The sequence below is a fragment of the Pelodiscus sinensis genome, chromosome 1, assembly GCF_052426305.1.
Source record: "Pelodiscus sinensis isolate ZL-2025 chromosome 1, ASM5242630v1, whole genome shotgun sequence".
Classification (NCBI taxonomy): Eukaryota; Metazoa; Chordata; order Testudines; family Trionychidae; genus Pelodiscus; species Pelodiscus sinensis.
The window spans coordinates 160,087,953-160,115,321 of NC_143052.1; the positions used below are offsets into that span (position 1 = coordinate 160,087,953).

General features: G+C 40.5%; 1 protein-coding gene across 1 annotated transcript in view; it reads right to left on the reverse strand.

Annotated features, from left to right (window-relative positions):
• Positions 1-16,040: 16,040 nt before the first annotated feature.
• The window catches only part of CIP2A (cellular inhibitor of PP2A), a 33,215-nt gene continuing 21,886 nt past the window's right edge, over positions 16,041-27,369 (reverse strand). Inside the window, exons 15-21 of the mRNA XM_075908291.2 lie at positions 25,103-25,177; positions 24,887-24,997; positions 23,738-23,934; positions 23,166-23,279; positions 19,486-19,568; positions 18,767-18,906; positions 16,041-17,676 (exon numbers count right to left, since the gene is read on the reverse strand). Coding sequence (XP_075764406.2) covers positions 17,506-17,676; positions 18,767-18,906; positions 19,486-19,568; positions 23,166-23,279; positions 23,738-23,934; positions 24,887-24,997; positions 25,103-25,177 — 891 coding nt within the window. The 3' untranslated portion in view covers positions 16,041-17,505. The remainder of the gene's footprint in view (positions 17,677-18,766; positions 18,907-19,485; positions 19,569-23,165; positions 23,280-23,737; positions 23,935-24,886; positions 24,998-25,102; positions 25,178-27,369) is intronic.

A 27,369-nucleotide genomic window follows, 5' to 3' on the forward strand; every position in this document is an offset into this window, starting at 1 on the left:
ATGACCTTTCGTGGGCCAGACCCACTTCCTCAGATTATATGGTTGTGACAATTTTCTTCCACTATTTGATCTGAGGAAGTGGGTCTGGCCCATGAAAGCTCATCACCTAATAAACCATCTTGTTAGTCTTTAAAGTGCTACATAGTCCTGTATTTTGTTTCAGCCACACCAGACTAACACGGCTACATTTCTATCACTTTATAAAAAAGGTTCAGAAACACTGGGGTAGAGGGTATTATACCACCCTCCATGTGTATAGAAAATTGTCTCTGCCGAATAGATCCATGTAAACCCAGCCTCTTAATACCAGATAAAGTTACACTAAGATGGAGTTAAGTTACTAATACATACTCTAATGTAAGTGTGGAAAAATTACAGGGATATTGTATTGTAATTATACTAAAACTAAGTATCACAAATCCAGGAAAGTCAGAGATATTGTTAAACTCAAAAGAAATCCAAACATGTTAGAGTGAGAAACGTACAGTTAAGGCACTCAAACAACAAACTCTGCTGTATAGCAATGCCATGCAGTTGTTGTAGGATCATGATTAAGGTATTTTAGTATTTGTAAGTCACAGTTAAAATACACTGATTTTTAAAAGAGACATTACATTTTAACCCCGCTTTTCTCCCCCTTACAAGAGATTTTCTCTCAAGCATAACTTCATCTGAACAGTTTTTTCTCTGGCACTTCTAGTTTTTTAAAACAAAAAATATTTTACACAGACACTAAACAAGAAAACACAGAGCAATGCTACTAAGTGATAATTCTAGTCGTTTGAAGGTATATAGAATCAACCTGCTGTAATATGTATGTATTTATTTAATTATAGCTTTTAAGGGAAGATTCACCAGGAGACCAAAGAACAGAGAAGTCAGTGCATGCTGCTCAGTTAAATTGAGTTGACAGCTGTTTTGAGTTGCTAGAGCAGTGCAGTGCAGCACAGTGGTAAATCTGTCCTTTTGTTCACGACTGACTTATTGGCTTGCAGGGCTCTGTTAGTGAAACCAATGCTATGTGATGGAAGGGCAGAAAGCCCAGTCTCTGAGCCCCAACAGCCCTGAGTTTTAAGAGCTCCAGTGTGCTCCTGCCTCAGTTCCCCCAGTAATGTTCACTAATGGACAGAGCAGTCAATGCATTAATTCCATGGAGAGCTTTGATGCCCAAACCAGCATGTGACCATGGACCCTTTAAAGAGCAAGGACAGTTGGGACAGTAAATCCACTCATGAAAACTATTGATGCATGTGCCCTGTGTCCCTCATACCGCTGAATCATTACAACCAATACAACTGTTACATGAAGATTTGCTAGGAATCGGGTGATAAGTTCAGTTACATCCGATGGCACAATGGACCCACCGACGAGTTATTTAAGACTGTTCATAGCCCATACGATCATAGCAACTAGATAGAACAGTTGCTTATAACTTAATTTTAAACTAAGCTCTTCAAAAATACCCTATGCACAAGATTTCAATTATTAACTATATGGAAAATGTCAAGTGTCTTGCATTATTTCATCATCATTCAGGACAAAGAAAATAGTGACATTATAAATTTCTTAAAGGACCCAGTTTGGAATGTATTTGAACTCACACTAATTAATGGAACTGTAAAGTCGCAGAATGTTTCATTTATAATCAAAGAGTACGTGCTGAAACTTTGAGTATGCTATAAGCCAGAAACACAGAGATATGTATAATACTTATCGATACAAAGGTCTATGAATACTCTATTTGCCCATAGCTTCTGGCATATTTCAGTACTGTATAATAGTCTGAAATCTCCATGCTTCCAATATCTTACATCTATCACATGTTCCCTCTAGAAAAGATAAGTGACTATAAGAAGTGAATGAAATTAACCTTTTCATCCTTGTAGGTAATAGTACAATGTACAACAGGAGGAGGGAGAGAGGAATAAGTACACGCATCCTTTCATAAATATAAACCAGAAGTTTCTCAGGTCTTTACTTCTGGCAGCAATTTATTTGCATCCTGAAGCAGATTTGATTTCCTCTTTCTTTTGGCATATACCATTAAAATAATCCAACTGTTTTAAAGGCTCTATATTATTTTACTTTAAAAAAATGAATACTAAATCCTTGATTGTTATGACCAAAGTCACATTTTCAGTCATGACAGATCTTCTTGAACTAGCTTTCAATTAGGTCTTCATCTATGTATATCTTTTGCAACTGTCCAAGTCTCGTTGTTCAGGAACTCCTCCTAAACAGTAAAAGCTAGAGCCACCAAATTTGGTATGCAGCTTCCTCTTATCCTAACTCAAAGTAAGGTCAGGGAATGGTTGTGCCAGGAAAATGAGAAGTGCTGGGAATAAGACTTTTTCCAGAACATGGAAAGGGAAGGGGCTGCTGTATGGAGGGTCATAATACTGCAGGGGAGAGCTACAGAGCACGGTCAACACTGGGAGCTGCTGCACAACCAAGAGAGCGGCCAGTTGGCACTGGGGCTCTGCCATCTTGCCTTTCACCAGACCAGGTAAGTAGCTTCCCTGCCTGAAACCTCTCCCCTCTGCCCACCAGTCCTTGGCTGCAATACTGGAGGTGGGGGAAAGGAGAAAGCTTTGCCAGATGGGGTGTGGAAAGGCCCCTGCTGGCTCAGAGATGGGGAAGAGAGAAAGCCCTGCTAGATGGGACCCCTCATCCTGAGCCCCTCCTTTCCACTCCTCAATCCTCACGCTACTCCTGCCTTGTGCCCTGTCCCCCTTCAATATCCACAAGACCCTGCCCTGACTCCTGCACCCTCCCCTACCAGCCCCCTGCCCTGAAGGACCTTGGCAATGTCTTCTAGTACCAAAATATATGTAATGTACACCATGATTTATTACCTTGCTTTATTAAGTTAGTGTAGTGTAGGAAATAACAAGCTCCCGCCCTTGTGTTTTACCTCTCTTTAAAAGTCAATCTGTTTATACTAGGAAATCAGATGACTGAACTGCAATTGGAAGTGTAAGTATAAAAGAGAACTGGGTTCCTAGTCCTGCAACACCATGCCTAAATGACATGAAGTGACCTTGTCTATTGTTCTCTGAGTGGTTTTTCCAGAATGTCACATGCATTTATTACCCACTTAAACCACTTGAGCATATATAAACCAGCCAATATTCTCCTTGATACATATGATTATTAAATATGCAGTACACTGTAGTTTTAGACAAAGTTCCTAATTCATAAACTGCAGAAATATTATCTTAGATAAAAAATTCACAAAGGATATTGAAAACAATAGCTGTAGAATAAATAATATTTATATATAGCAATGTGCTTCCAAAAGCTTTTAATGGTAAAGTGAGTGTCATAAAACCACAATGACACAAGAACTATACCACTGACACACAGGGAAACCAAGGCAGAAAGTATAGCATTTATCCAAGATAAGACAAGAATTGTCTGCTAAGTCTAGGAGTTGAACCCCTCTTAATGCCTAACCCTACATTTTATTAATTTATATAAATTCCTAGTGTACTAGAAAAAACACACCCTGCACCTTGTTTTCTTAGTACAGACTTATGAATAATGAAAATACCACAAATGGAGGAAGAGCAGGGGTGGACAGGATGGCAGACCATGGTTGAAAGAAAAAAAAAAGGGGGGGGGGGAAATCAAAGCTGCTTTGGTGTGTTGCCTGCACATTAAATGGCTGTGTTTATGAAAAAATGTTAAAAACTAGATTTTACTTGGGTCCACAGCCATGCCAGAAAATAACGGGGTATGTGCGTGGGGGGGAGGGGAGATAACCCCCCCATACAGTTCTATGTAGACTACCCAGACTTTGGGTGTAGGCATACCAGAGTAAGGGGCAGCGGCTAAGGAATCAGAGGAATGGATGACCCCTTGTCATGCGCTCTCACAATTCTTTTCTAGAATGTTTCTGGTGTAGCACACTCACGCTCACTACAGTGCATCTGTCTGAGAGACAATTTGTTCAAGAACTCCTAAACAGTAAGAGCTAGGACCACAACATTTGGTATCCAGCTTCCCCTTACCATAACTTAAAACAAGGTAATGGTTTGGTTGTGCCAGGAAAAGGGGAAGTCCCTGGAATGGGACTGTTTTCCATATCATGGAAAGGGAGGAGGCAGAGAGGAGGGACAAGATACCGCAGAGTGACCACTGGGGGAAAGAGAGTGGCCAACTGGACCTGGAGCTCGCCATCTTGCTTGGGACTAGATCAGGTAAGTAGCCTCCCGACACCAAACCCTTCCCCCATCCCTTGGCCACAGCATCAGAGGTGGGAGGGAGGGAGAAAGCTCTGCTGGACATGGTGGAAAGGCCCTTGCTGTCTGAGGTGGCTGGAGGTGATAGAAAAGGCTTCTGCCAGCCAAGGGCGGGAGGGAGGGGACAGGTGAGAGAGTAGTGAAGGCCCTTGCCAGACAGTGGGACTGGGGGGACTGAGAAGGCTCCTGCCGGCTGGGGAACTGCAGGGAGAGAGAGAACACCCTGACAGAGGGGATCCTCTCCCCCAATCTGAGCCATCCTGACCCTGACTTCTTCATCCTCTACACCCTCAGCCTCCTGCCCTGCTCCTCCCCCACCCACATCCTCAAGGTCCTACCCTGACTCCTGCTCTCACACATCCCACCAACCCCTTGCCCTGAAGGACCTGGACAATACCAGGTAAGTCTAGTTCATAACACATTTATGGCCAGGTATTAGTTTGCTTGCCACACTTTATGTTTTGTGAGTCTGGCAGGTTAAATCCAAGACAATGTTACCACTTAACAGTCAGACTAATGTCAGACTTTAGCTCACTGTATCTTACTTCACAATGCTCCAATGAATGGAAAATACTTACCAAAGAGTAACACTACCCCTTTCAATCTTACCCTTTAGTTACTTATATAGATTTATACTCTAGGTTCTTTAAAGCAGAAGATTGTAGCAAAAAAAGCCTTCATCTGCACATCCACAGCAGCCATGCTAGAGAAATATTTTGTCTGAAAGATGTTAATAGTTTATATAGGAATGCAGAAAATTTACATTTTAGAAACTCCTCATCCCTTTTGTGTCTTATTCTCATAAAATAATAACATTTTGTGTCTACATAGGATCATATTAGTAAAAGACAAGAGACTTATTGAGAATTCAACTTCCTACAAATTCAGGATATAGTCTTCCTGAGAAGATATTACATAACAAAAGTGATCTTGGCCAAAAGGTCTTTTAGTCTAAAAAACACTAGTGCAATTTAAGCTATTTCCTTATAGCACTACTAAAAAGCAGTTCCCAGTGCAATGGACAATAGCTCTGCTTTTATTGTGTGAATCAAGTTCTTAATAGCCCTGATGTGCTGGATGGGGCACACCTCTACAAACCCTGGTTTCTTTTTAATCAGCCATTTCTAGTATAAAAGCTGCTGCTGCACTTGAGAAGAATGTAAGGAGCAAGACCAAGTAGGGGGACAGAACTGGAATTCTAGTGCATGAGGTAGAAAGACTGTAGAAACCAGTCAACTATGGTGCTTTAATGTCTTTCAACTGGAAGGGCTGCATATTTTATATTTATATATATATTTGGTATAATGCCTGTGGTATTATAATGTCTATGTTGTGGCAAGTGACAAGATCCACAAAGAAAAGCATTTTTATTTCTAATCAGATATATACTGAATATATACTGAAGAAATTGACAGTTTTTCACAGTATAGAAAGCTCTCTCCATTTGCTGGGGATATATTCTAGAGATCACTGAGAATTACGGAATCTGCAAATACTGGGGGGGTGGGGAAATTTGTGACACAAAACAACATATTGCCTGAAATGTAATCCTACCTACCATTTCATTACCTGCTGTTTCACATTCAACAAATAACTTTAAGTTTAAAACAATAGATTTCCAAACAAACTCGAACCCAAAAAATACAGTCAACGAACAACTTCAACTTCAAAACTAATTATCCAAAACAGTTCTTTGAACTTGCTCCCTATGAATCTTACTGTTCCTCCGGGATGGGGAGTTGATGGGGGGCAGGAGAGAAGGGGTTGCAAAGGTACACTGTGATGGGAACCTGTGTAGACTTTTTCTTTAATTCCTTAAAAATTTCCTGGTAAGGGCATCATTGCAGCTTCAATTTCCCTTTTAAACTTTCAGGCTCTGTTTCACTGAGGGATCACTCTCAAACATTTTGTCAGTTTGCTGCAGCTGAAGAGATCAGCTAGTGTTTCTAAATTTAAATCAGGCTTTTCTGTCCCTTCTTCCCTTTCCTCTTCATCTTCACTATTTGGCACAAGTTTAGCTAGGTCCTCATCAGTCAATTCCTCTGAATGCAACTCTATCAGTTTTCCAACCACCGATTCCTCCATATCCTTAAAACCCTGCCCTCCAACATCATGGGCCATTCTCACAACACACTCAAATTCTTTCTTAACAGGTGGGAGATCAGTGATATCACTGACAGCTTCCTTCCACAACTTCCTCCAACAAGCATTGAGGGTTGATTATTTTATTTAATCAGTCAACTCCTTTATGTTAGTGATGCAGTTACCAACGCTCAAACCGTCCTTCCAGCACTTCCTGACATCAAGCATTTCATCAGCTTCCAGCACATTACAAATCTAAGCAAAGGTGCGCCTGGAGTAGGGCTTCAAAAGAAGCAATCACACCCTGGTCGAGAGGCTGGACAAGAGAAGTTGTGCTGAAGGGCAAGAAAACCACTTCCACGTCAGAATGGGCAAATTGCAGAGTGGTTTGTGGGTGGCCTCGGTTGTGTCCAAGGTAAGTAGCACTTCGAAGTGCAGCCTCTTGGACCATCGGTATTTTTCTACTTCACTGACGAAACAGTTGTGGAACCAATCCAAAAATACATCAGCTGTGAACCAAGCCCTTAGTATGCTCCATCCCCTCAGAACTCTTGGTGCTGACCAGACTATGTGTGCAAAACTGGACATTTCCTGTAATCGCCTCTCCTGGCTTGTCTAGGCCAGGCATCAGAACTGAGAGCAGGAAGCAAGTCTCTCTTGTACTCCCGGCTGGCACCCAGACAGCATGAAAGAGAAAGCCACCTGACTCAAAAACACAGGGGACAATAGAATGACCTAATAACTTCTACATTGTTGAAGACAAAACGTTTTTAGTATACTGATACAGTCTGCTTCTGAAAAGCTGCAAAGGATACAATCCAGCATTGAGAATTCCTATTATTTAGAACAAAAAAAGAGGTATATTCAGAGTAGGATAAATTCATATAAGCAAGAAAATTCCTAGATATTTCATTGTCACCTAGAGTTCAGATTGAATATGGCACAAAAACACACCCAGGATACGTCTAAGCTATATCCTCAGGAGATAAAAAGAGAAACAATTAAGGCTCTTGATGTGACACAAATAAGCAAATGGCAATGACTCTTGACCTTTTTCCTAAGATAAAACAAAATATATTGTAACTGACCGGTGTTGTATTTTTCCAGGGCTTACCATAAGCCTCTGGTTTTTAAATTACAGCAGCATTATACTTCCTTCAAAGGTCAGAGGACTTCTTTGGCTGTCCAGTAAAACTCAGCTGAAATGCAACACTTGAATACCAACATAAACAAACAATACACACAGATACAGTATTCTAAAGTAAAACCCAGCCAAGACAACAGCTGCTTACTAGCCAAATTAGATTTTAATAACATAATACAGAGTGAGACCCCAAAACACATTGTTAACTCTCAGTTACTTTGAAGAACTACTTAGCCCTTCATGAAGTATTTGTCCTCTAATATAAAAACTCATTTTAAGTTTGCAGAAAACAAGCAAGAGGATTACAATTCCTGAATAGCCATTTCTGCTATGTGGAAGGATCTTTATGTAGATTCTGCTTTCCATCTTTGGGTAACTTTTTGTAGAGATGATATGTTTCAACTTGCAGGAAAGGAGATGCAGAATTTAATCTGCATGTATTCAATGACAACTCATGGTATGGAATCAGAACAAAGACAAAACCACATATTGGGATGAGGAGACATGCACATCAAAGGAAACCACAGCTATCAGTTATTACACAATAGCTAGTTCAATTTATTGTAGCCTTATCCAAGGAAATGTGGGACTATCTTCTTCCATTTAGTTCTTCTCTTTACACACTGTGAAGCCCTCCATTCTTGAACAAGTGCTGCTAATTAAAGCCCAGTTGGGAACTTGTTGATTAAATGTTTTAGCATTAGAAGATGCAGTCGTTGGGAAGGTTTTCAACTCCAGGAAGGAATTTCTTTTCAGAAAAGGAGAAAGACCCACTCCCAAAGAGTTAAGGCACACATCTGAGCTGTTTTACTCTTTGGGACAGGGGTTTTATTGGTTTTGTGAAGCACCTGGAACGTTCACACCTAAGGAACTAAGACAAGAAATTAAAGTGACTTGTTCAAAATCACACAGGCAGTTTTTGGTAGCAGAGCTGGAGGAGGAACTCAAATTTCCTGTGTCCTAATCCAGGGCCTTATCCATAAGAGCATCCTTTTTCTTCACACCTACCTTTGTGAGTAAGCATGAAGATTCAACTAGTAGGAAAGAAGAGCAGCATTCTTTCATCCTCCCCAGGGGTGAAAGTAAAATGTAGAGCCTTAGCAATTAATGGTGACAATGAGTTTCTCCTAGAGGTATATTGTGCAGATGCCTTCAATTTGAAGGGCAGGGCCCAAAGGTGAGAATTCTGATGAGTTCAAGTGGATGATGTCTAAGTGCTTAAGCAAAATACTGGTGCATAAATAGCTAGCATATTGTAATTAAAAAAATTATTAGACTCTTAACCCTACATATTAGAGTTTATATTTTCAATAACTTCTTCACTGAACCTGTAAACATGAGTGAACTGCCACCAAACTCTTGATTCGTCCTATGGGAAGTACAGGATCTGGTCCAAGATGTGATGACAAATGAACCACTTGGTAATAAGGACCATAGATTTTATCTTACTGTTGATAAAGGTGCACCAGCCAGAATATTGTGTCTCAAGCTGATTCTAAGGCAGGAATAGAGTCTAATAATTTTGTTTTAGGTTTTAAAATTAGTACTGTGAAATAAATAAAAGAGTGTGATTATGGGTTTTTTTTAAATGTAATTTGATGTCCTTGTTCGAATGTGCATATTGCTTCTCTTTAACAAAGCTTGCTTCTCTGTAACAAAGAAATTAACCTTGTTATGTGAGAGAGAGCGAGGAATGTATGAAATATAAGTGTGAAGGCCACTGGACCAGATGTTCTAAGAAGAAGCGGAGGACAGATGTAAAGACGCTGAAGATTGCTGTATATCCCCTTCAAGGTGTAAGCAGTAGGCAAATTGATGGCTCTGAAAGAAGGCAAGCTTCTATCAATTGGGACAAGATATCTGTGATCAAAACCAGCTTAGCATGGCAAAACAAAGAAGATAAGCAGCAAGAAAAACAATAGGAGATAAACATCTGTTAAAAATACAGTATGACGATGCAAAACTTACTGATCCCAATGAAAAAAAAAATACTACTATAAGAAGGGACTGTTTTTTCCTGCTGCAGGATGGATTCCTGATTCCTAGCTCATGCTCGGTCCCAGATGCTACACCTCTGTTTTTTAAATGTTTTAAGAGCTGCCTTGCAACTCTTAATACATTTAAAAGCCAGAGCCGCAGCAGGGTTAGCTCCCAGGGCCAGGAGCTAACCTGCTACAGCTCTGCAGTTCCCCCCCCTTATCAACTAATCAACTAGTCAATGGAAATTCCATTGCCTAGTCGATTAGTTGATTAAACACAACTTAACATCCCTAGGGCTGTAAGGAAGGCCAAAGCTATAATTGGATTCAAACAAACAATTAGGTAAGTTCATGGTGGATAGGTCCAACAATGGCTATTAAGAAAGATAGTCAGGGATGTGACCCTATGATCTAGATGTCAGGTGCTGGAACTAGGTGATATGGGATAGATTGCATGATGATTACCCTGTTCTGTTCTTTGCCTTTGAAGCATCTGTCTTTGGCCATCGTTGGAAGACAGGATACTGGACCATTGGTCGGAGCCAATATAGCCGTGCTTATGTTCAGTATTTGCTCCAGATTGACACAGTCCAAAAGAGTCTGGACTGGAAAGAGACCAGAATCCATTTGTATCAATTATTTAGTTCTTGTATGAAAGTCAGGAGGAATATATTCTGTAATAGGTTCACTGTATTCCCCAAAGTCTTTTTAGTGAAAGCTAAAGCTTTCTAAGCATTCCTATACAAGCCTTATAATATGTACTAAAAGAAACCTAAATCTAATACCAATTCTAATACAAAACTTATAATCTAACACCACCTCAAATCAGCTTCATAAAGGCAACTCACAATGAAAGAAAAACTACTTTTAATTTAACAGTTCTTCATCTGAGACTATCAGCTTGTGAATCCATGAATTTCACATTAAGAAAAAAATAGAGAATCAGGTGGCAAATCAGTTCCCAGTAGAGAATGTCTTTTGGAAGAGTTAAATGTAATCTGAATACAAGAGCCATTGATTTAACATGTGTATGCTGTGATGCACAGTGAACAAGCAAAAAAAGTGTACTCATCTCCCCTCTAGGTAAATATAGAATTTGGAGATTAAAAATGGAAAACGTGTTACCAGACAATTTCTTCTACATCTTTCCTTAGTGAGTTCCAAGATTCTTCCTGCAGTTACAAGAGCAGTCCAGACCCATCACTCAGGCTGTGAGGCATGGTCATGTCCCTTCTGTTGCCTTCTCGGTGAGTACTTCCAAAGCTGCAGAGAAACGTATATATCCAGTTTAAGTTTCAACCAATATTTAATTTTGAGCATGACTAAGTAGGCCTTATGTACAGGTGATAAACATCAGATTTAAAAAAAAATCATCCTGCACAGAAAAAAAGGAAAATTAGGACTCCGGGATATCTTTATTTGTGATACACAACGTGCAGTCTGCTCCTGGCTTCAGTACCACCCCACAACAGGAAAAAAACAGAGAGGGAAAGCTGACAAGAGGGAACTCCTATGTGTTGTTAGGCTGAGCAAAACTGAAGATTTTAGAAATATTCAAGCACAGAAGTGTGTAGGAAAGTCGTTCTGAAAGTAATTCTAAGGTTGAAACAGTTTTCTTGATTCACCTTAAGTACCTAAAAATACTCTCTCTAGGTGGCAGCAAGAGACTGTTTTAGCTTCCAAAGGAACAGAGGAGAAGAGGGCTTCTCTTTGCAACTGGCCTGGGAACGAGGAAGTACACTCATTGACCTAACACGTTTATGTTGTCATGCACAATCAACTAATTTGTTTCCCATAACAACATTTTGTACAGTCAACATTAGTGGAATGGACTTTCCTCAATTTCTAACTTAATGCACGTCCAGGAGATGTGTGACAGTGTGTCTTCTACAGAACAGAACATTCCACTACATGTATCAAAGCACGACTAATTTGATTCTTCAAATCTATACTATTGATCAGCATTCAGCTTGTTTGCGGTTCCAGTTGTATGTTTTGTAGAGTGTTGTACACACTTACACAGCATTTCTATAAGACCTATGTGGTTTTTTCTTCAACTTACAAGCCTATGTAAAATGTAAATGAATAAATACATGCAGCTCCCTAGGCTCCTGGTGCACAGCTAATACAGCTGTTGGCACTACAAAGATCACTCACTACTGAAAGCTATTGCTGAACTTTCACAATTCTCTTCTTTGATCTAACAGAACCTTAAATCTCCCGGGGGGGGGGGGGGGGGGGAGGGTAGGCCCAGGATACACACGCCAACTGTAGGGAATAATTCCAGACACACTGGGTGCAGGTGAAAACGAGCAGAGAATTTATTGAACACCAGCACTGGTGGAGTACCAACCAGGGGTTAACCTGGAGAGCACTAACTTAATCAAAACATACATTAGATTATATAGGCAGCAGATGGGCAGAGGGGGAAGTGATTTGAGAGGTCTAGCGGTGGAAATTAGATGAGCAGATAATCCAATGAACTACGAAGGTTACACAGTATCTCCGCCCATTGCCAATTAAACATGTTATCACTAATACAGGTAGTTATTTCTAACAAGCTAAATGAGCCAACATAAACAAACAGACATGTTGATGGGAACTTGTTTTGCTGAAATTGTGATGTGTCTACTGCGAGATGACTACTTCATTGCGTTGGCACTGTCCTTGGGATCCAAGCTTATTTATCTGCAATTACAGGAGACAGAGGGAGAAACCGCACAGAGTGAGGTCCCTTTGGAATGTAGGTGCTAGGGGAACCAGGGTCACGGTAACTGCCTGACTGTAACTTCCCAGGCCTGGCCTAATGATTTAGGATTTGAGTTCTCAGTTCTCAGCAAGATACCATGGACTGCTTCAGTTTACCCCTACATCCACGCAGGCCTTGCCCCACTTCTTCCTCCTTCCCCTGGCCCACCCTTATCCCTGCCTTCATTCTGCCGCCACGTCCCCAAAGCCCCCCAGACTCCTCCTCTGGGGCAGAGTGGGGCCAGTGGCTGCTGCACATCTCATCCTCCTGAAATGTGAGACCAAGCACAGGGCAACCACCCCGAGGCATCCAATGGATGGGGCTGTTCAGACTGGGTGCCAGTGGGTCAACTGAAAAGGAGAAAGTTACTCACCTTATGCAGTAACAATGGTTCTTCAAGATGCATCCCCTTAGGGTGGTCCACTGTTGGTGCATGTACATCCCTGCTCTGCTGACTGGAAAACTTTGGTAGCAGTGTCTTTTGGACCTGTGCACGTGCTGTGCCATGAGGGTAGCCAGCAAGCATGGAATGGAAGGAACCGTCGTTAGTTCCTTCTCTACTGCAGATTCATAAACGAGAACTCTGAAAGGAGGGGAAGAAAACAGATTGCGGAATACCCAAAGAGGGACACATCTCGAAGAACCATCATTACTGTACAAGCTAACTTCTTTTTTTGCATGGTGTGCCTACAGGGCGCTCTCTTGTAGGTGACCTCTGAGTTGCAACACTTCCGGAGAGTAGGAGTTGGGAGTAGGGTCCATAACAGATGAAAGTGTTATGGATCCAAAGGTAGCATCAGAGACGGAGTCCCCAGCGATGGCCGTGAAAATTTGGGCTGATGCCCATGTCACCACTCTGCATATCTGAGACAGTGACATCATTAAAGAAGGTAACAGATGAGATCAGTTTTGTGGAATGTGTACAGAGAAAGTCATGAGGAATCACGTTATGAATTCGGTAACACTGTCTGATGTCCTTTGAGACCCACTTACATGAATATTTGGGCTGATACTGCTGAATCTTTATATCTTTTCTCTATAGATAGGAACAGTTTAGAGGACATCCTGCAGGTGCTTGTCTCTATTGAGGTAGAATGCTGAAGCACCCCTGACATCTAAGGTACGCAGTATGACCCCCAACTGTCTTGGTGGAGGTTTGGAGTAGAAGATGGGAAAGTAGGTTGACTGGTACATGTGCACATTAGGATTGAACTTTGGATGCTGCCTGAACATAATTTTGTCAGGGAAAAATAAAGCAGGGGATGTGCCATCAGAGCTATCTATCATCCTTATGCTTCTAGCTGAGGTAATTGCTACCATAAAGGCCATTTCCATCAATAGGTAGGTCAGTGAACAGATTGCTATAAATGTGAAGAGGAACCAGGTCAGCCCTTTTGTGATGAGGTTTAGGTCTCAAGGGGATAAGGAAGCAGAGGTTGAGGGAAGAGATTCCTTATCTCTTACGGAACCTTTGTGGGTCAACACAATACCACCGAGTGCCCCTCTATGTTGTTAGTGAAACAATATGATAGCTAATTAGAGTCTGAGGGTACGTCTAAACTGCACTTTTTCGGCCCTGTCTACACAGGGCCAAATTTCAGTAAACTCTCCTCTTTTGGAACATCCCTTATTCCTCTCAGCAAGAGGAATACAGGGATGTGGAAAGAACATGCTTGTTTTTTCCGAAACTTCTGAAAACGAAGACGTGTTCCCTAGATGCAAATTTTTTCCAGGATACCTTTGGTATCCCGGAAAAACTCTGCAGTCTAGACATAGCCTGAGAGAGTTCAGGAATAGCCCCAGATTAAGGTCAGAGCATGTCCAGAATATGAGGAAAAGTTGATATCACTGGAGAGACTTGATGGGAAATGAACCAAATCTGAATTTGGACCACTGCTGCAGATGAGTGCATCCCATAGCACACTTTCTACAATGTAACAGAGCTTCCCTTGAGCATGAGTTTTCTAGGCACTGGAACCACATGGAAACCACCCTTTGAGGCAGAGAATCTCCAAGTTGAGATATACTGTATACCCTTTGCCCCGTGAGAGGAGGCGTGAAGTGTTTGGAAGGGAGATCAGCAGGAACATTGCAAGCTGCGTCAGGTAAAGGTTACCAGGTCTGTCTTAGACAAGTAAGAGCAATAAGGATTACGTGAGCTCTTGATCTTTGCAAAACCTTCAACAGAAGAAGAAATTGAGGGAAGGCATGAAGGTTTCTGAACCAAGGAGGAGAAAATCATCCCATCCTTACTGTGGAGCAGTATTGTGGACATTTCTTGTTCTGGAAAGAGGCAAACAGGTCTGTAGCTGGTGTTCCCTACCATCAGGGCAAGTTGTCAAGTACTGATGGATCCATCTCCCAGTTGAGGTTATGTGGGTATTTGTGACTGAGCTGGTCTATCAGTTTCTGTGTGTCCCTAAGGTAAGCTATGGACAAAGGTGACACTGTTGGAGATATACCAACTCCATAGCTTCATCACTTCTGGGCACAAAGAGAGCAATCCAGCCCTTTGGGCAGTTGATGTACTTATAGGCAATGTTGTCTGTTAGGATTTCTCTAGCTGATCCTACTGTAAGCAAAAAAAAATGGTACATATTCCTGACCACTCTATTTGAGAAGATTGATATGAAGGGATATTGCCATCTGTACCCATCTGCCTTGCATGTGAGACTACTTAAATACACTACACTCCCATCCTATGAGCAAAGTGTCAGTAGCAAGGGATAATGAGGGTGAGAAAAGAATCATTTTTGTATGCATTGGCCGAGTTCTTCCATCAGTCCAGGGAGTTTTTGAACTTGGTAGGTAGTGATAGGTGTTTGTCCAGACTATCTAGGTAGGAAATTACATATAGTAGTAAGAGCTTTCAAGTTGAAAGGCCAAGCACTCAAAAGTTAAGAGCCAGAATTAAGGCTGTCTATGCAAACTTAATTTAGTCCCCCTCCCCCCCCACCTGTGCCTGTAAAATGATTTTATGACAACCCCTCAAACTTGTTAACAGTCTATTTTCTCAATATAATAGACATATAATAATATACATATGTATATTATTATATGTCTAATATACATACAGGCAGTCCCCGGGTTACGTACAAGATAGGGACTATAGGTTTGTTCTTAAGATGAATTTGTATGCAAGTCGGAACTGGCTCCAGATTCAGCTGCTGTTGAAACTGACCAGCGGCTGACTACAGGAAGCCCTAGGCAGAGTTGCTCTGCCCCCGGCTTCCTGGAATCAGCCGCTGATCAGTTTCAACAGCGGCTGAATCTGGACTCCTGGGACAGAACAGCTGGGGCGCTGCCGGGTTGGTCCCCGCAGGACCGACCCGGCAGCACCCCAGCTGCTCTACCCCAGGCGTCCTGCAACAAAAGCCTGCTCCTTTGCCCCAGAGCAAAGCCACACAGGTGGCGGGGTCCCCCGCCTCTGCGGCTTTGCTCCTGTCTCCCTGCTGTGCTGGGGGGGAGTCCCCCCCAGCACAGCAGGGAGACCCGGAGCAGCTTTTCTCACCCCGGAGGACGCGGTGGCGGGACCGCTGCGCTCTAGGTGGTCCCGCCGCCCACGAGCTCCGGGGCGAGAAAAGCCCCGTTCGTAAGTGTGGATCCGACATAAGTCAGATCCGCGTAAGTCGGGGACTGCCTGTATATAATGTACATAGAGCCTAAAAAACTGAAAAGCAATTGAGCTGGTAATAGTATTGTTACCTTCCAAAGCACCCATTATCAACGTCTGGAAAATGCATCAAAACTGAAATTTATTAGAGACTGACTTGTAGCTGTATCTATAATTAAGGTTGTCTAACACTTTCTATTATAGTATACAGTATATGAAACAAACAAAATTGAGCAAATTTTTTATTCCCCTTCCCATCATGGAGACCAACAATATCTATAAACTGTCAAAAAGATACTAGTCATTATAAATACACAGTTGATACGCAAGTTAAAATAGCCACTATTCAGCTGTAGTTTATAAATTTATCTAATATATAAAAGATTGTGCTTAGACTCTCTGTAGTTATGCAAATGTAAGAAGATGGACCCATAATACAATTGAAAAAAAATAAGGCATCTATTCTTATGGAACAACATTAAAACCTGGTCAGCACAAAATAAATAGTAAAATAATGGCAGTAATGATACAATTTTGGTACACATTATATCATTCAAAATGCTGCCGTACTGTTTTTCTGAAATGTACACAGCCATTCTTTGACATTTGAGATGGTAGACATGTTGTTCATGTCACATCTAATTTTAGTAAATTAGAAGGAAAAGTATGCTCCCATGACCCAGAAAAAAAGCACAAATCTTTTGTGTAAAATATATAACATTTTCTTCTTACAAAAATGGTAAGTTACATTTTAAGCTTAAAAAAAAGGAGTATAAAATCTTTTATACAATGCACAACTGACAATGCTGAAAAAGCTAGTGTACATCAGGTAAAACTGACAAATTAATTGCAGACCTTTAAGAATCATGAGAAAGTGCTATGAAATTTAGGAGCAATGTACTGATGGCATTTAACAGATACTTGAAAATGCATAAAGAGATGTATAGTATTCCACACATCTACAATTTCTAATTGACACTACTTTCTGGCAACTTGACATATATACTCTCTCCCTGCCTCCCCTCAGCCTTTTCAAATTCACATCCTTTCACAAATATGTGGAGGTATTTTTAATTAGTTGAATGTTAATATTTAAGGTATTTTCAACTAAAGCTGTGTCAAATACAGCTCTCGCTGTAACAGGTGTCTTGCAACAAGTACTACCCCTTTAATCTACATTACTGACTTCATATTTCTAGATTTGCACCTTAGACATTTAGAATCTGTGCTATATTAATATTTCTATACGCAACATCTGTATGTAGATTCCATCTCAAAACAAGGAGCATGGAATTATGCAGAAGTAGCATTGAAACCTTCCAAAATGAAAGTCTCAGTATATCCCACTGGCAGTAAGAGGGTCAGTACCAAAAATAGAGGACTCTCTCTCCCCTTTTTATTCCAGTATCAAGGGATAGTTAATCACAAGACCAGAGCTTTATCTTGCTCCTACTGCAGTCACTGGAAATGTGGCCATTTAACCTCAACTAAAACAGCTGCAGGCCTACCTACTGTAATATGGCTCAGATTTTTCAAGCCAAAGCATGTTTTTAATAAAAAGCAATCATGTTTTTCTTTAAACAATGGTGTAGGCTTGTGTCAATTTCAGTCTGAGATATTTGAGCAAGATAGTGTATAAATTTTAGCCTTACTCAAATGTATAAGATATCATTAAACTGTATAATTAAAGAGCCCTATAAACTGAGGTTCACAGTTTCTGTGCTTAGTTTCCCACCGCTTAAACTGTGAATCATTGCTATCATATGAGAATGTTTGCTCAGTTCTTCTTGCTGCAGTTTTACTATGGCTTCCTTTTCTTCCAAACGTCCTTCCAGTTGGGACTTTTGAACTTCCAGGGAAGATGCCTGAAACATGAACAAAAACTAGTTCAGTAATCCCTCCCACAATGGAGTTCACAGAACACTTTCACTTAAGGCAGGGGTGGGGAACCTCAGGCCCGTGAGCCAGATGTAGCCACTGACTTGACTGGATCCAGCCCCCAAAGCCCAGAGTTGGGGAGCCTGTCCTGGCACTCCAGCCCTGCCATCACCCCATGGGGCTAGAGCACAGAAAATCTACTGGGCTGGGCTCCCCTAGGCTCTGCTGGGTGAGGGATACGTGAGGAGTGTCTTTCTGCTTCTCAAAATGCTTTACAAATGTCAATACTCACCACTGAAAGGTAAGTATTAATCTCATTAAAAACAACTGAAGATCACGATGTGCCAAACCTTTACAAGAGCATACAAGATGCAAAAAGTCTCTTTTCTCTCCACAGCCTCTAGCAAGGGAAAGATCCTGTGCCCTGCTCAGTGCAAGGACAGGTCCCTAACTAACTTCAAAGTAGACACACCTTTCTTCTGCAACCACTGACAAATTTTGTTGGTTAGTCTAGATTCTAGAAGTACAGGAGTCCCCCGACTTGAAATGTAATTGGTTCCGGGAGGAAGCATTGCAAATTGGGGGCGTTGTAACTCAAACCTGCATTTAGGGTAGGCCCTGTCGTAAATGCAGGTCGACATAAGTCGGGGGGTTCCAGCCCCCTCCACACTTACAAAAATGGTTGTAAGTGTGTGTGTGGGGGAGGAAAAGGGGGGGTCAGAACTTGGGCGGTCACATCTCAGGGGCCTCCTGTATATACAGAACTCTCTCATACCTTGATATAATATGTGCATCTTCAGCATAGCTCCCCGAAACACATCTATAACTTATTGGATCCAGGGGAACAGTGGGGAAAGAGCCACAGCAAACTTAAAAAGAAGCTCATTGCCTTAACAGAACAGATAACCCCTCTCCGGTTTAAATCTCAGAAGTCCCTTGCTCAATTATATGAGAAATTGAGGCAGCCTTAACTTTAGCTATTTTCTACATTTTTTTTGTACAATTTTCCATTTCTAACAATTATTTTCTAATTCTGGGTTTTACAGTTTTCAGTAAGCTACCAACAGAAATTCTTACCTTAATACTCAATTCTTTTCTTGCCTGTTCTGTTTTACTTAATTCCTTTCTTAGAATGTCAATACTTTCTTCCATATCTGCTTTTTCTTTATGCCGGACTTTCAGTTTTTCTTCTAGAAGCTTTATCTTTTGTTGTAAGCCTTTTGAAAGATGTATTGAAGAGACAGTTAGCAAGTTTTAATTTTTCCAATTCCTAGTAAAACTGCTAGTATGTTTAAGTTTTACACACACCAGGACTACTAATGTAATTAGCCTGTACTGCCATCTACTGCAAAACATTTTATATTCGCTGATGACTTTTCAAATGATGACCTACCTAATCTAACTTTTCCTACTTTGTAGCTTAGCAGTTTCTAGTCAACATGTTCGAAACAGAAAGTTTTCAAGAAGGCAGTTATTTGTTTTGAAACCATGCAAAAGGCAACAGTTTAGGTTTGGCAAGCTTTTAAAACTTTCTTGGGACTTCTCCACCATGTGACCTTAAAACAATTCCTCATTTTATATTTTACAGATATTTAAGTCTATGTTTTGAATAAGAGTTACATGCTTCTCTGACTACCTTTTGCTCCTAAAGCTAAAAATCCACTCTTCGTGTATTTAACAAAAATTTTGCTGTCCAGAAATAAGATCACTAAAAAATAATCCAGCAATGAGTCTATTTAAATCCAGTTAATTCTCTATGGATAGCACTAGATTTACAAAATCAGACAATGACTTACTTGATATTTTACTATCTCTATCCTGTAGCTGTTTCACTAATTCTTTTCTATGATCTTCTGTTTCTATCAATTGTGCAACAGTTCTGAAATTGCAAGTGAGAAAATCCTGATTACCAGTTATTTCAAACATAAAAAGACAGATGCAAGATTCATGTTCCCATCTCTTTGCAGCAGCAAGCTATAACAACTTGTGCAGCATTCCTTATTCATTCTTAGAGCCTGAATCCTAGAGACTCAGTCCCCCAAGTATAGATTGAACCTCCCAAATCTGGGACTCCCTGGTCTGGCAACATCTATGGTCTGGTAGGGCCATGGATGTTGCTGGAGCAAAGAGCATGTGGGAAGCCTCCGCCAGGCTAGGAACCCCAGCATCAACGGGGCCAGATGGCAGTCAGGGAGCTCCGACCCTGGCTGGGGAACCCCCAGTGTTAGCAGGGCCATGTGGCTGAGAAGCCTTGCCCACCCTCCTCCTCCCCCCCCAGGAAACCTTGGCTGCAGCAGAGCAGCTTGCAGCTGGATGTCCAGGAACCCTGGGAAACCCCCAGTAGTGGGGGGCGGGTCCAGTGACCAAGCAGCCTCTGCCGGGGAACCCCCAGCTGAAGTGGGGCTGGCGGAGGAATCCCCAGCAGCAGTGGGGCAGCCAAACACTCCAGATGGAGAACTCCCATCAGCAGCAGGCTGCCGGTGGCTAGGGGGACCCAGCTGGGAATCCTGGGGAATACCATACAGCAGCAGGACTAGCAGAAGCCGCCAAGTGGTCCCCTCTGGGCTTCTGGGAGATCTTGGGGCAGCAAGGCGGGGAGCTGTGCCAGGCCAGCTTTAGTAGTGCCAGCAGCAGGGCAGGGAGCCCCAGGGAGAGGAACCTGGGAGTAGGGCAGCCAGCAGGGGGGAATACTTGACCTCCCCCCTGGTCCAGCAAACTCCCTGGTCCAGGACAGCTAAGGTCCCGAGGGTGCTGGACCAGGGAGGTCCAACCTGTACAAGTAATAAATCATTTTTGATATCACCAAGCAAGTGAACACAACCATCTTATTGGGATTGAAAACCCATTTAGCTAGTGTTGTAAATTTATTAATGCTACACTATCCCACACCAAGTACATTAATAAAACCTGCTCTAAGAAAAAGGCATTTCTGCAACTATGGTGTACAGTTTTCAATACCATTTTGTCCATCCATTAGGAGGACTACATATATAGACCAGTGGTTTTCAATGAAAAACACAACATACCCCTGAGAATATGCAGAGGTCTTACAGGTGGTACATCAACTTATCTAGGTATTTGTCTAGTTTTACAACAGGCTATATGGAAAGCACTAGCAAAGTCAGGATAAACTAAAGTTGCATACAGACAGAATGAGAAAGCAGTTTTTCAGTAACAGACAGAAGTGTTACAGCACACTTAAGCAAATAGTTTAAGTAAGGTAAAACTTGGGACATGCAAGAGAAATACGACTTGAAAGAGGTTTAGTAGATTGGAAAGGTTGGGAACCACTGTACTAGACAATCTTTTTTGCTGATATATCTATAATACAAGGTATTAATTGCTTAAGTTAAAAAAACTAAATTCTGGGAATTAAGTTTAGTTCTACTGTACCTTTAATTATGAACTTATGTAAATGCACTAATGTGTCACTTTGCCATCCTTTTACTTGGTCTGTTGTACATCTGTTGCCTATGGTCTAAATCCTAATCGGAAACTCCCAAGGTGGAGGTGGAGGGAAGTAGACTGCTGTTATTTATTTCACAGTACCTATTACACCAAGGTCCCTAGGCAGTGTAACAATAGACAATCTGAAAACGTAAGATCAGATCAGCTTCCTGGTATATGAGTAATATTTGATTGCTAATACAATTTTACACCTATTAATGCTGAAGACAAGCTTTAAACATGTGAATGGTAATTCCACTCTGCGTTATAAATCACACTTGTTAACTACATTCTGACTGCAGAGTTTTTACTACTGGTGATACAAAAGCCCGGAATAATGCAGCTTAACTGTCATAGCTGGAAGCTAGAAAACCAAGCAATTTACTTATAAAGTGAACTTATTTGGTCTGATCTTACTCTGTCTTTTTTGCAAAAGAGTTATCATCCTTAAAAATATCAGTTGGGGGGAAAAAAAAGTTATATACAACTTAGAAGCTCTTTCCTCAGTTGTTGCAATGAAAGATCAGTTTTCCCACCTCACTTCTCTGGCCAGCCTACCAATTTTCTCTCCTCAAAAACCTGGGTAGTCTGATGGATTAGGAAAGATGAATGAAGAAACTAAATTCAGAATTCTTGTTCATTTGGGATAGGAGTATGTGAGCACATATACTTGTGAAGCAGAGAAGAACTAAATTAGTCATTTATGTTTGAACATGTTCCAAGTCCTACATCACAGGAGGAAAGTGAAGTACAGCAATAATAAATTATATATTGAGTTACAGTTAGGGATGTTAGATATCATGTAATAGAATAGTTGTATAACTGCATTAAATCTTAGCAGTTACATGGTTATTCGATAGTCCCCAGGCACGGGGCCAGCAGCCAGTGTGCTCCCAGCCCAACTCCCGGAGAGCCCTTTGCCACCCTACACAGCTCTGATACATCTTCATCAGTTTTATTTATAGAAGAGGTATTCTATACAAACTGAAATAATTGGAGCTTGGACTCCCTCCACGGACAGGGGGGCTGATGCCACTCAGCGCTGCTGCATCTGTATCAGAGGCAGCAATGTGTGGTAACAGGGGGGGATTGATCCACAAGGGAAGCCAGTTAAAAAAAAGCTTCCCTCACAGACCAGGTGCCAGTCAAACTGCGCTGCTGCCTCTGATAGAGGGGCCCAACCTCCAATTATTTAAAATTTGTACAGAAGACTTCTGCTATAATAAAAGTGATGAACAAGTTAAGAGCTCCATCACTGTAGAAGAGGGAGTTTAAGACTCCTTTTCTTTGTCAAGTTCTTCTCTGCCTTGACTACCACCAAGTATCATAGAACTAGTGAAGGCTGTCAAATTTAGCTAGACTAATCAAACAATTCCTATTAGACTAATAGAAATATGCCTCACAAAGTTAAATGATTGAAATTCATCATTGCCCTCTGGCCTGATTTAAGATGCCCTCTAATGAGAGGGAATTACTTAGGTCAGATCTACACTAAGGGTTAAGTCGACCTAAACTGCACAATTCCAGACACATGAATTACGTAGCTGGAGTTGACGTAATTTAGGTCGACTTATTTCCAGGTTTACGCTGCATTGGGTCAACAGCAGAAACTCTCCTGTTGACTTAAATCATGTTTTATATTCCGGTGAAGTACCAGAGTCAACAGGAGAGCACTTTGCAGCTGATTGCCACAGCGTTATTTTACAAATCCTTAATTAGCAAAACTTTTGACCCTAATGTACTGACAAAAGCACTATTTTACACGAGAGAATCCTTTGCACACGAGAAGGGGGTCTTGAAACCTACTAAATTCCATAATGTACTCCAAGTAGTTTCAGGAATTTTACACAACTTGAAGTTCTCCTTGCCTCTTTGTGTGGAATACCAGAAACAAAACAAATTGGAGAAATCTGAGGGGCCTCCCGCCCCTCAGGAGACTCTAGAAATCAGAGATAATTAAGCAATCGGTATTGTTGTGACTTGATCATATCCCTTTAATTTGCTTTTAAAAAAAATGAACTAGACTTACTTGTCATTCTGCTGTTTAAGTGATTCATTCAGCTTTTTCATGGCCTCAGTTTGTTTATTTAGTGAATTACATGTAACCTGCAGATCTTTATATTGTCTTTCAGTGGTTTCATGCCTAAAAGTAAATAATTGATGGGTTATGGTTAAGAAAAGTAATGGTTAAAAATTTACTCTCATGAAAGAAAAAATTTACTTTCATGAAAGACAACATGCTCTCTTTTGAAAAAAGCAGTTTGCATTAAATAACTCCTTTTTTCGAAATGAGAAAAAAATGTTATTACTTGTAAAATGCTGTTTTCTGTTGTTGAAAAAACTACCACGTTCTTTTGATTTACTTTCAACGCAGAGGATTTTAATAAAAAAAAAAAAAAACCAAAACACACCAGTAGTCTAGACACACCCTTATAGGATTCAGACAGAGCTGTACCCAGCGCTCTTTGGCAGAAAAGACTAATTAGATAAAAGTAGGTCCTCTAAGAAGGCCCTGTGAAACCCATTTTCTCTTTTTTCTCTGTTGCCTATCTAATTTTTTTTTCTTTTAAGTTAGAGAACATGTAGATGTTAAGTACTTACTTCTGCAGAAGATCAACGGAGGATCTTTTCAGTACCTCATATTCTTCAGCCACTGTTTGTAATTTCCTATTATGTTGAAAGAGTTGCTCTATGTCATTCTGTGCCCGTTCAGATTCTACCTGCTGAGCTTTCAGCAAAACATCAAGTTCTTCATTTTTTCGCTCTGTATCCTTCAACATTGCAGCAAGTGTCCTTGCCTTTTGAGCAAAAAGAAAACACACAAACTCCATTACATGCTTAAGTTATGTTGCTTAAGTCACTCAAAACCTGGGAACTTTACATGATTTTATAATTCACCCTACTGCTAGATCATCTATAAAACCTATATGATCAAATATTCCATGGTCAGCATATAATATTAAAATTCGCTGTCTAACTTTAAAGCACCTTTAATGTTTTGGCAAATGATGACTGAAGCAGTTATTTTATACGCTGAGATTTACTTTTTTGTTAGACATTTGTGACCTTAAAAAGTTTAGATACTTTTAAAGAGTATCTGAAGTGATTATATTGGTGGCTGAAGGTTCACTCAAAAGTGTAACTATCCAAAGAAACAGAGACTGGTTATTAGCTAATATATAAACAGGAAGTGGATTTAGAGCTGTCTGCTAATGCCTCTCATTTCAATACTATACTGAGAAGTACAGTTTCTCAGAATAGCATTATAAAACTTGAACAGTAACACTACTACAGTGAATGATGTTGCATTGATGTGGAATATTACTGAGGCTTTTCTGAAAGACCAATTGGTAATGGGGCATTAACACTAGCTAGCCATGTCCACAAAACTCACACATATAACTTGGCTAAACAGTGAAGGAAGGGCAGACTTCAAAAATGACACAGTCACACTTCTATGGTGTAAATGTTAAATATAGAGGCTCAAGGAACTATTAGCTATAAAAGGATAAAACAAAGAATATTTACTGTATCAGAAAAATTTAGAAGTGACACTAGCTTAGAATATTTTCCACAGGTGGTAATTTATCAGTAGTATTTAGTTTTGTTTTTTTTTAATTTTAGTTGTAGCTTAGGAAATATGTAAAAAAAACACTCTCTACTGGGACCTCCACAAAAGAACTACAGTATGGACTAGATCTTATAAGTATCTTATACCTCTACCATCCAGACTTCCTTACTCATACTCACCTCAGATTCAGCTTGGGCTCTCTGACAACGGTACTGGGCAATTAGCCTATCAGCTTGAGCAAGCGCTAGTGCCTTTGCCTCCAATAGATCTTGTAACCTGGTTTCTTTGGACTAAAGATTAAGAAAGATTAATAGCGCTATTTCATTAATTTTCACCTTTCATACAAGTACCTATACTCTACAGTCATATAAATAAATACGTTCATATGTACTCACAGCTAATGCTGCTAGTTTCTGTTCATAGACGTCCATTAGGTCAGACATCCTCACATCAGTGTTTGGTTCTTTCATCTGTGGGAGAAGTTACGGTAGTAGAATTCAGCAGCTTGAAGTTAAGTTGTCAGATTTGTAGCTACTGGATCAACAATCATTTGTCTTGATGAGAGTACAGTAATTAAATGAGTCCACAGGCTGGCAGCCACTCTGCCTTCAAAGATTAAAAGTATTGCTGCATCAACTTAAGTATATCTCAATCCTATTCATTTAATGAAAGCAAATATCAGAATTACTGAATAAAAATTTACCCAATGAAGGCATATAAGTTAGTATCACTTCAAAAATGAGGGAGATTTCATTAACTATATATTGCTGGCTCCTACAGTTTGGTTGGGCATGGGAAGCCTATAGAGTTCTTCCTGTGAAATGGTATTTCAGTTCTGCAGGACTAGTGGCGGGGCATTATGGCCAAAAAAACACTAATCTCTGGAATTCACGACCTTTACAGAGATGGGTCAGAATATTTTGTTAGAAACAATACAGAGACAGTCTGAAATGTCTCCATCTTTAAGACCCTTTAATATGCTAAAAAAATTGACCTTTATGGCTTATATGTTTACTCAACTGAATACCTTTGTAAACATTTACATTTTTGTATATTCTGTTGAGGAGAGCTTTCCATAGGTGCTGGAGATTAATGCCAATTATGGGCATGTTGTTCAGTTTATGCTCATGGATGCTGCTGCACAAATGAACCCAGCTGTTTGTGCTTTTCAGTATAGAAGTATTATTCAAAGATAGTTTACTAACATCTTGTGACACCATCACTTCCTACACAGGGAAAATTCCCTAATGTAGAAGATCAGACATGTATTCTTTTTCCCCATTTGTTTTTAATTCTCTCTGTAACAGTAGGATCCAAGAGGATGCAAAGTTGAAGGATCACATAAGGTCTCATTTAGAATTTTACTAAAATGTACAAACATGGCAAGACCAATGATAAAACATTCTTTGGACTATTTTGTTTTTAATTTACTTAGCTTTTTCATGTGAAGAACTTAAAATGCATTACAAAAAGATGACCTCTTCTACAGTAGGGATGGGGAACCTAAGGCTCAGGGGGCTGGTTGACGCCCCCCGCAGCTTGCCTGGATCCAATCCCCCAAAGATCAGGGCTCCCTTCCCCCAGCACTGGAGAGCCCATGCTGGTGCTCAACCCCCTGCCACCGCAGGGCTGGAGCACACACAATCCTCTAGCCCGGGCCCATCCTAGACTCTGGTGTATGAAGAGAAGGTGATGTAAAAACCATTTTATATTTAGCTAAAAGCCATTCTGTATAACAAAAGCCATTTCAGTTTCTTGTGTCTGCACGTAGGCTAAAAAAGTAAACTGGCCTTCACCAAGGTAAAAAAAAAGGCCAAAAAAATGCGCTGTTAAAATATGTTAATAAACTATTTTAAGCTAAAGCTCAAACTCCCTCTAAACCTGTTTTTTTCTCTGCTAATAATAATTCCTCTTTAAAGTTGGCTTTAATTTCTTGCCCTAACGTCAAACTTGTTTGGTTAAGGGTATACAATTAATTTTAGTATTTTATTAGCCAGCCTTACTGGGCCCAGCTTTGCTAAAACCACGTTTGGCTCACTTTGCTTTTATTGGCCAATAAAACTGTTTAGCCGCATAAACTAAGTAAGGCGTTTGCTTCAACAGTGAGGACTGCCTTTCTTCTTCTCAGTCAGGGACCAAGTCAGTGTGAGTTTGGGTTTTGTTTGTTTGTTTTTTTATTAAACTTCTCACCTGTGTGCGGCCCCTGACTAGTTTTTCTCTGGGTCAGTGGCCCCAAAGTTCCCCACCCTTGTTCTACAATGACTTTTCTTCGATAGCTTGTGTTAAACATTTAAGACTGAAGTATTTCATGTTAATGGAATAAATTACAAAAAATGTAAAAAGACATTTCCTCTTGGAAGGAACAGCTCCTCTGATATGAAGAGTTAAGTACAACACTAGGTGTATGCCAGTAAGTTTTAGTTCTGTCAGAAATTCATTTTACAGTTTCGATTGCAGGAGCTGTTGCCATATTTGGAATTATTTTGTACTGGAGAAACCAGTTAAGTTAATGCAACAAATTCTGTATTTGCTATCTAGACACATGCTTTAGAAAATTTAAATAAAAAAGAATGTTAAAGCTGCTTGCTCATCTTATAATGAATGCTGTATCAGATGGAAGTAATATTTCCACTGTTGCAAGACAACGTCTCTACCTCATAGG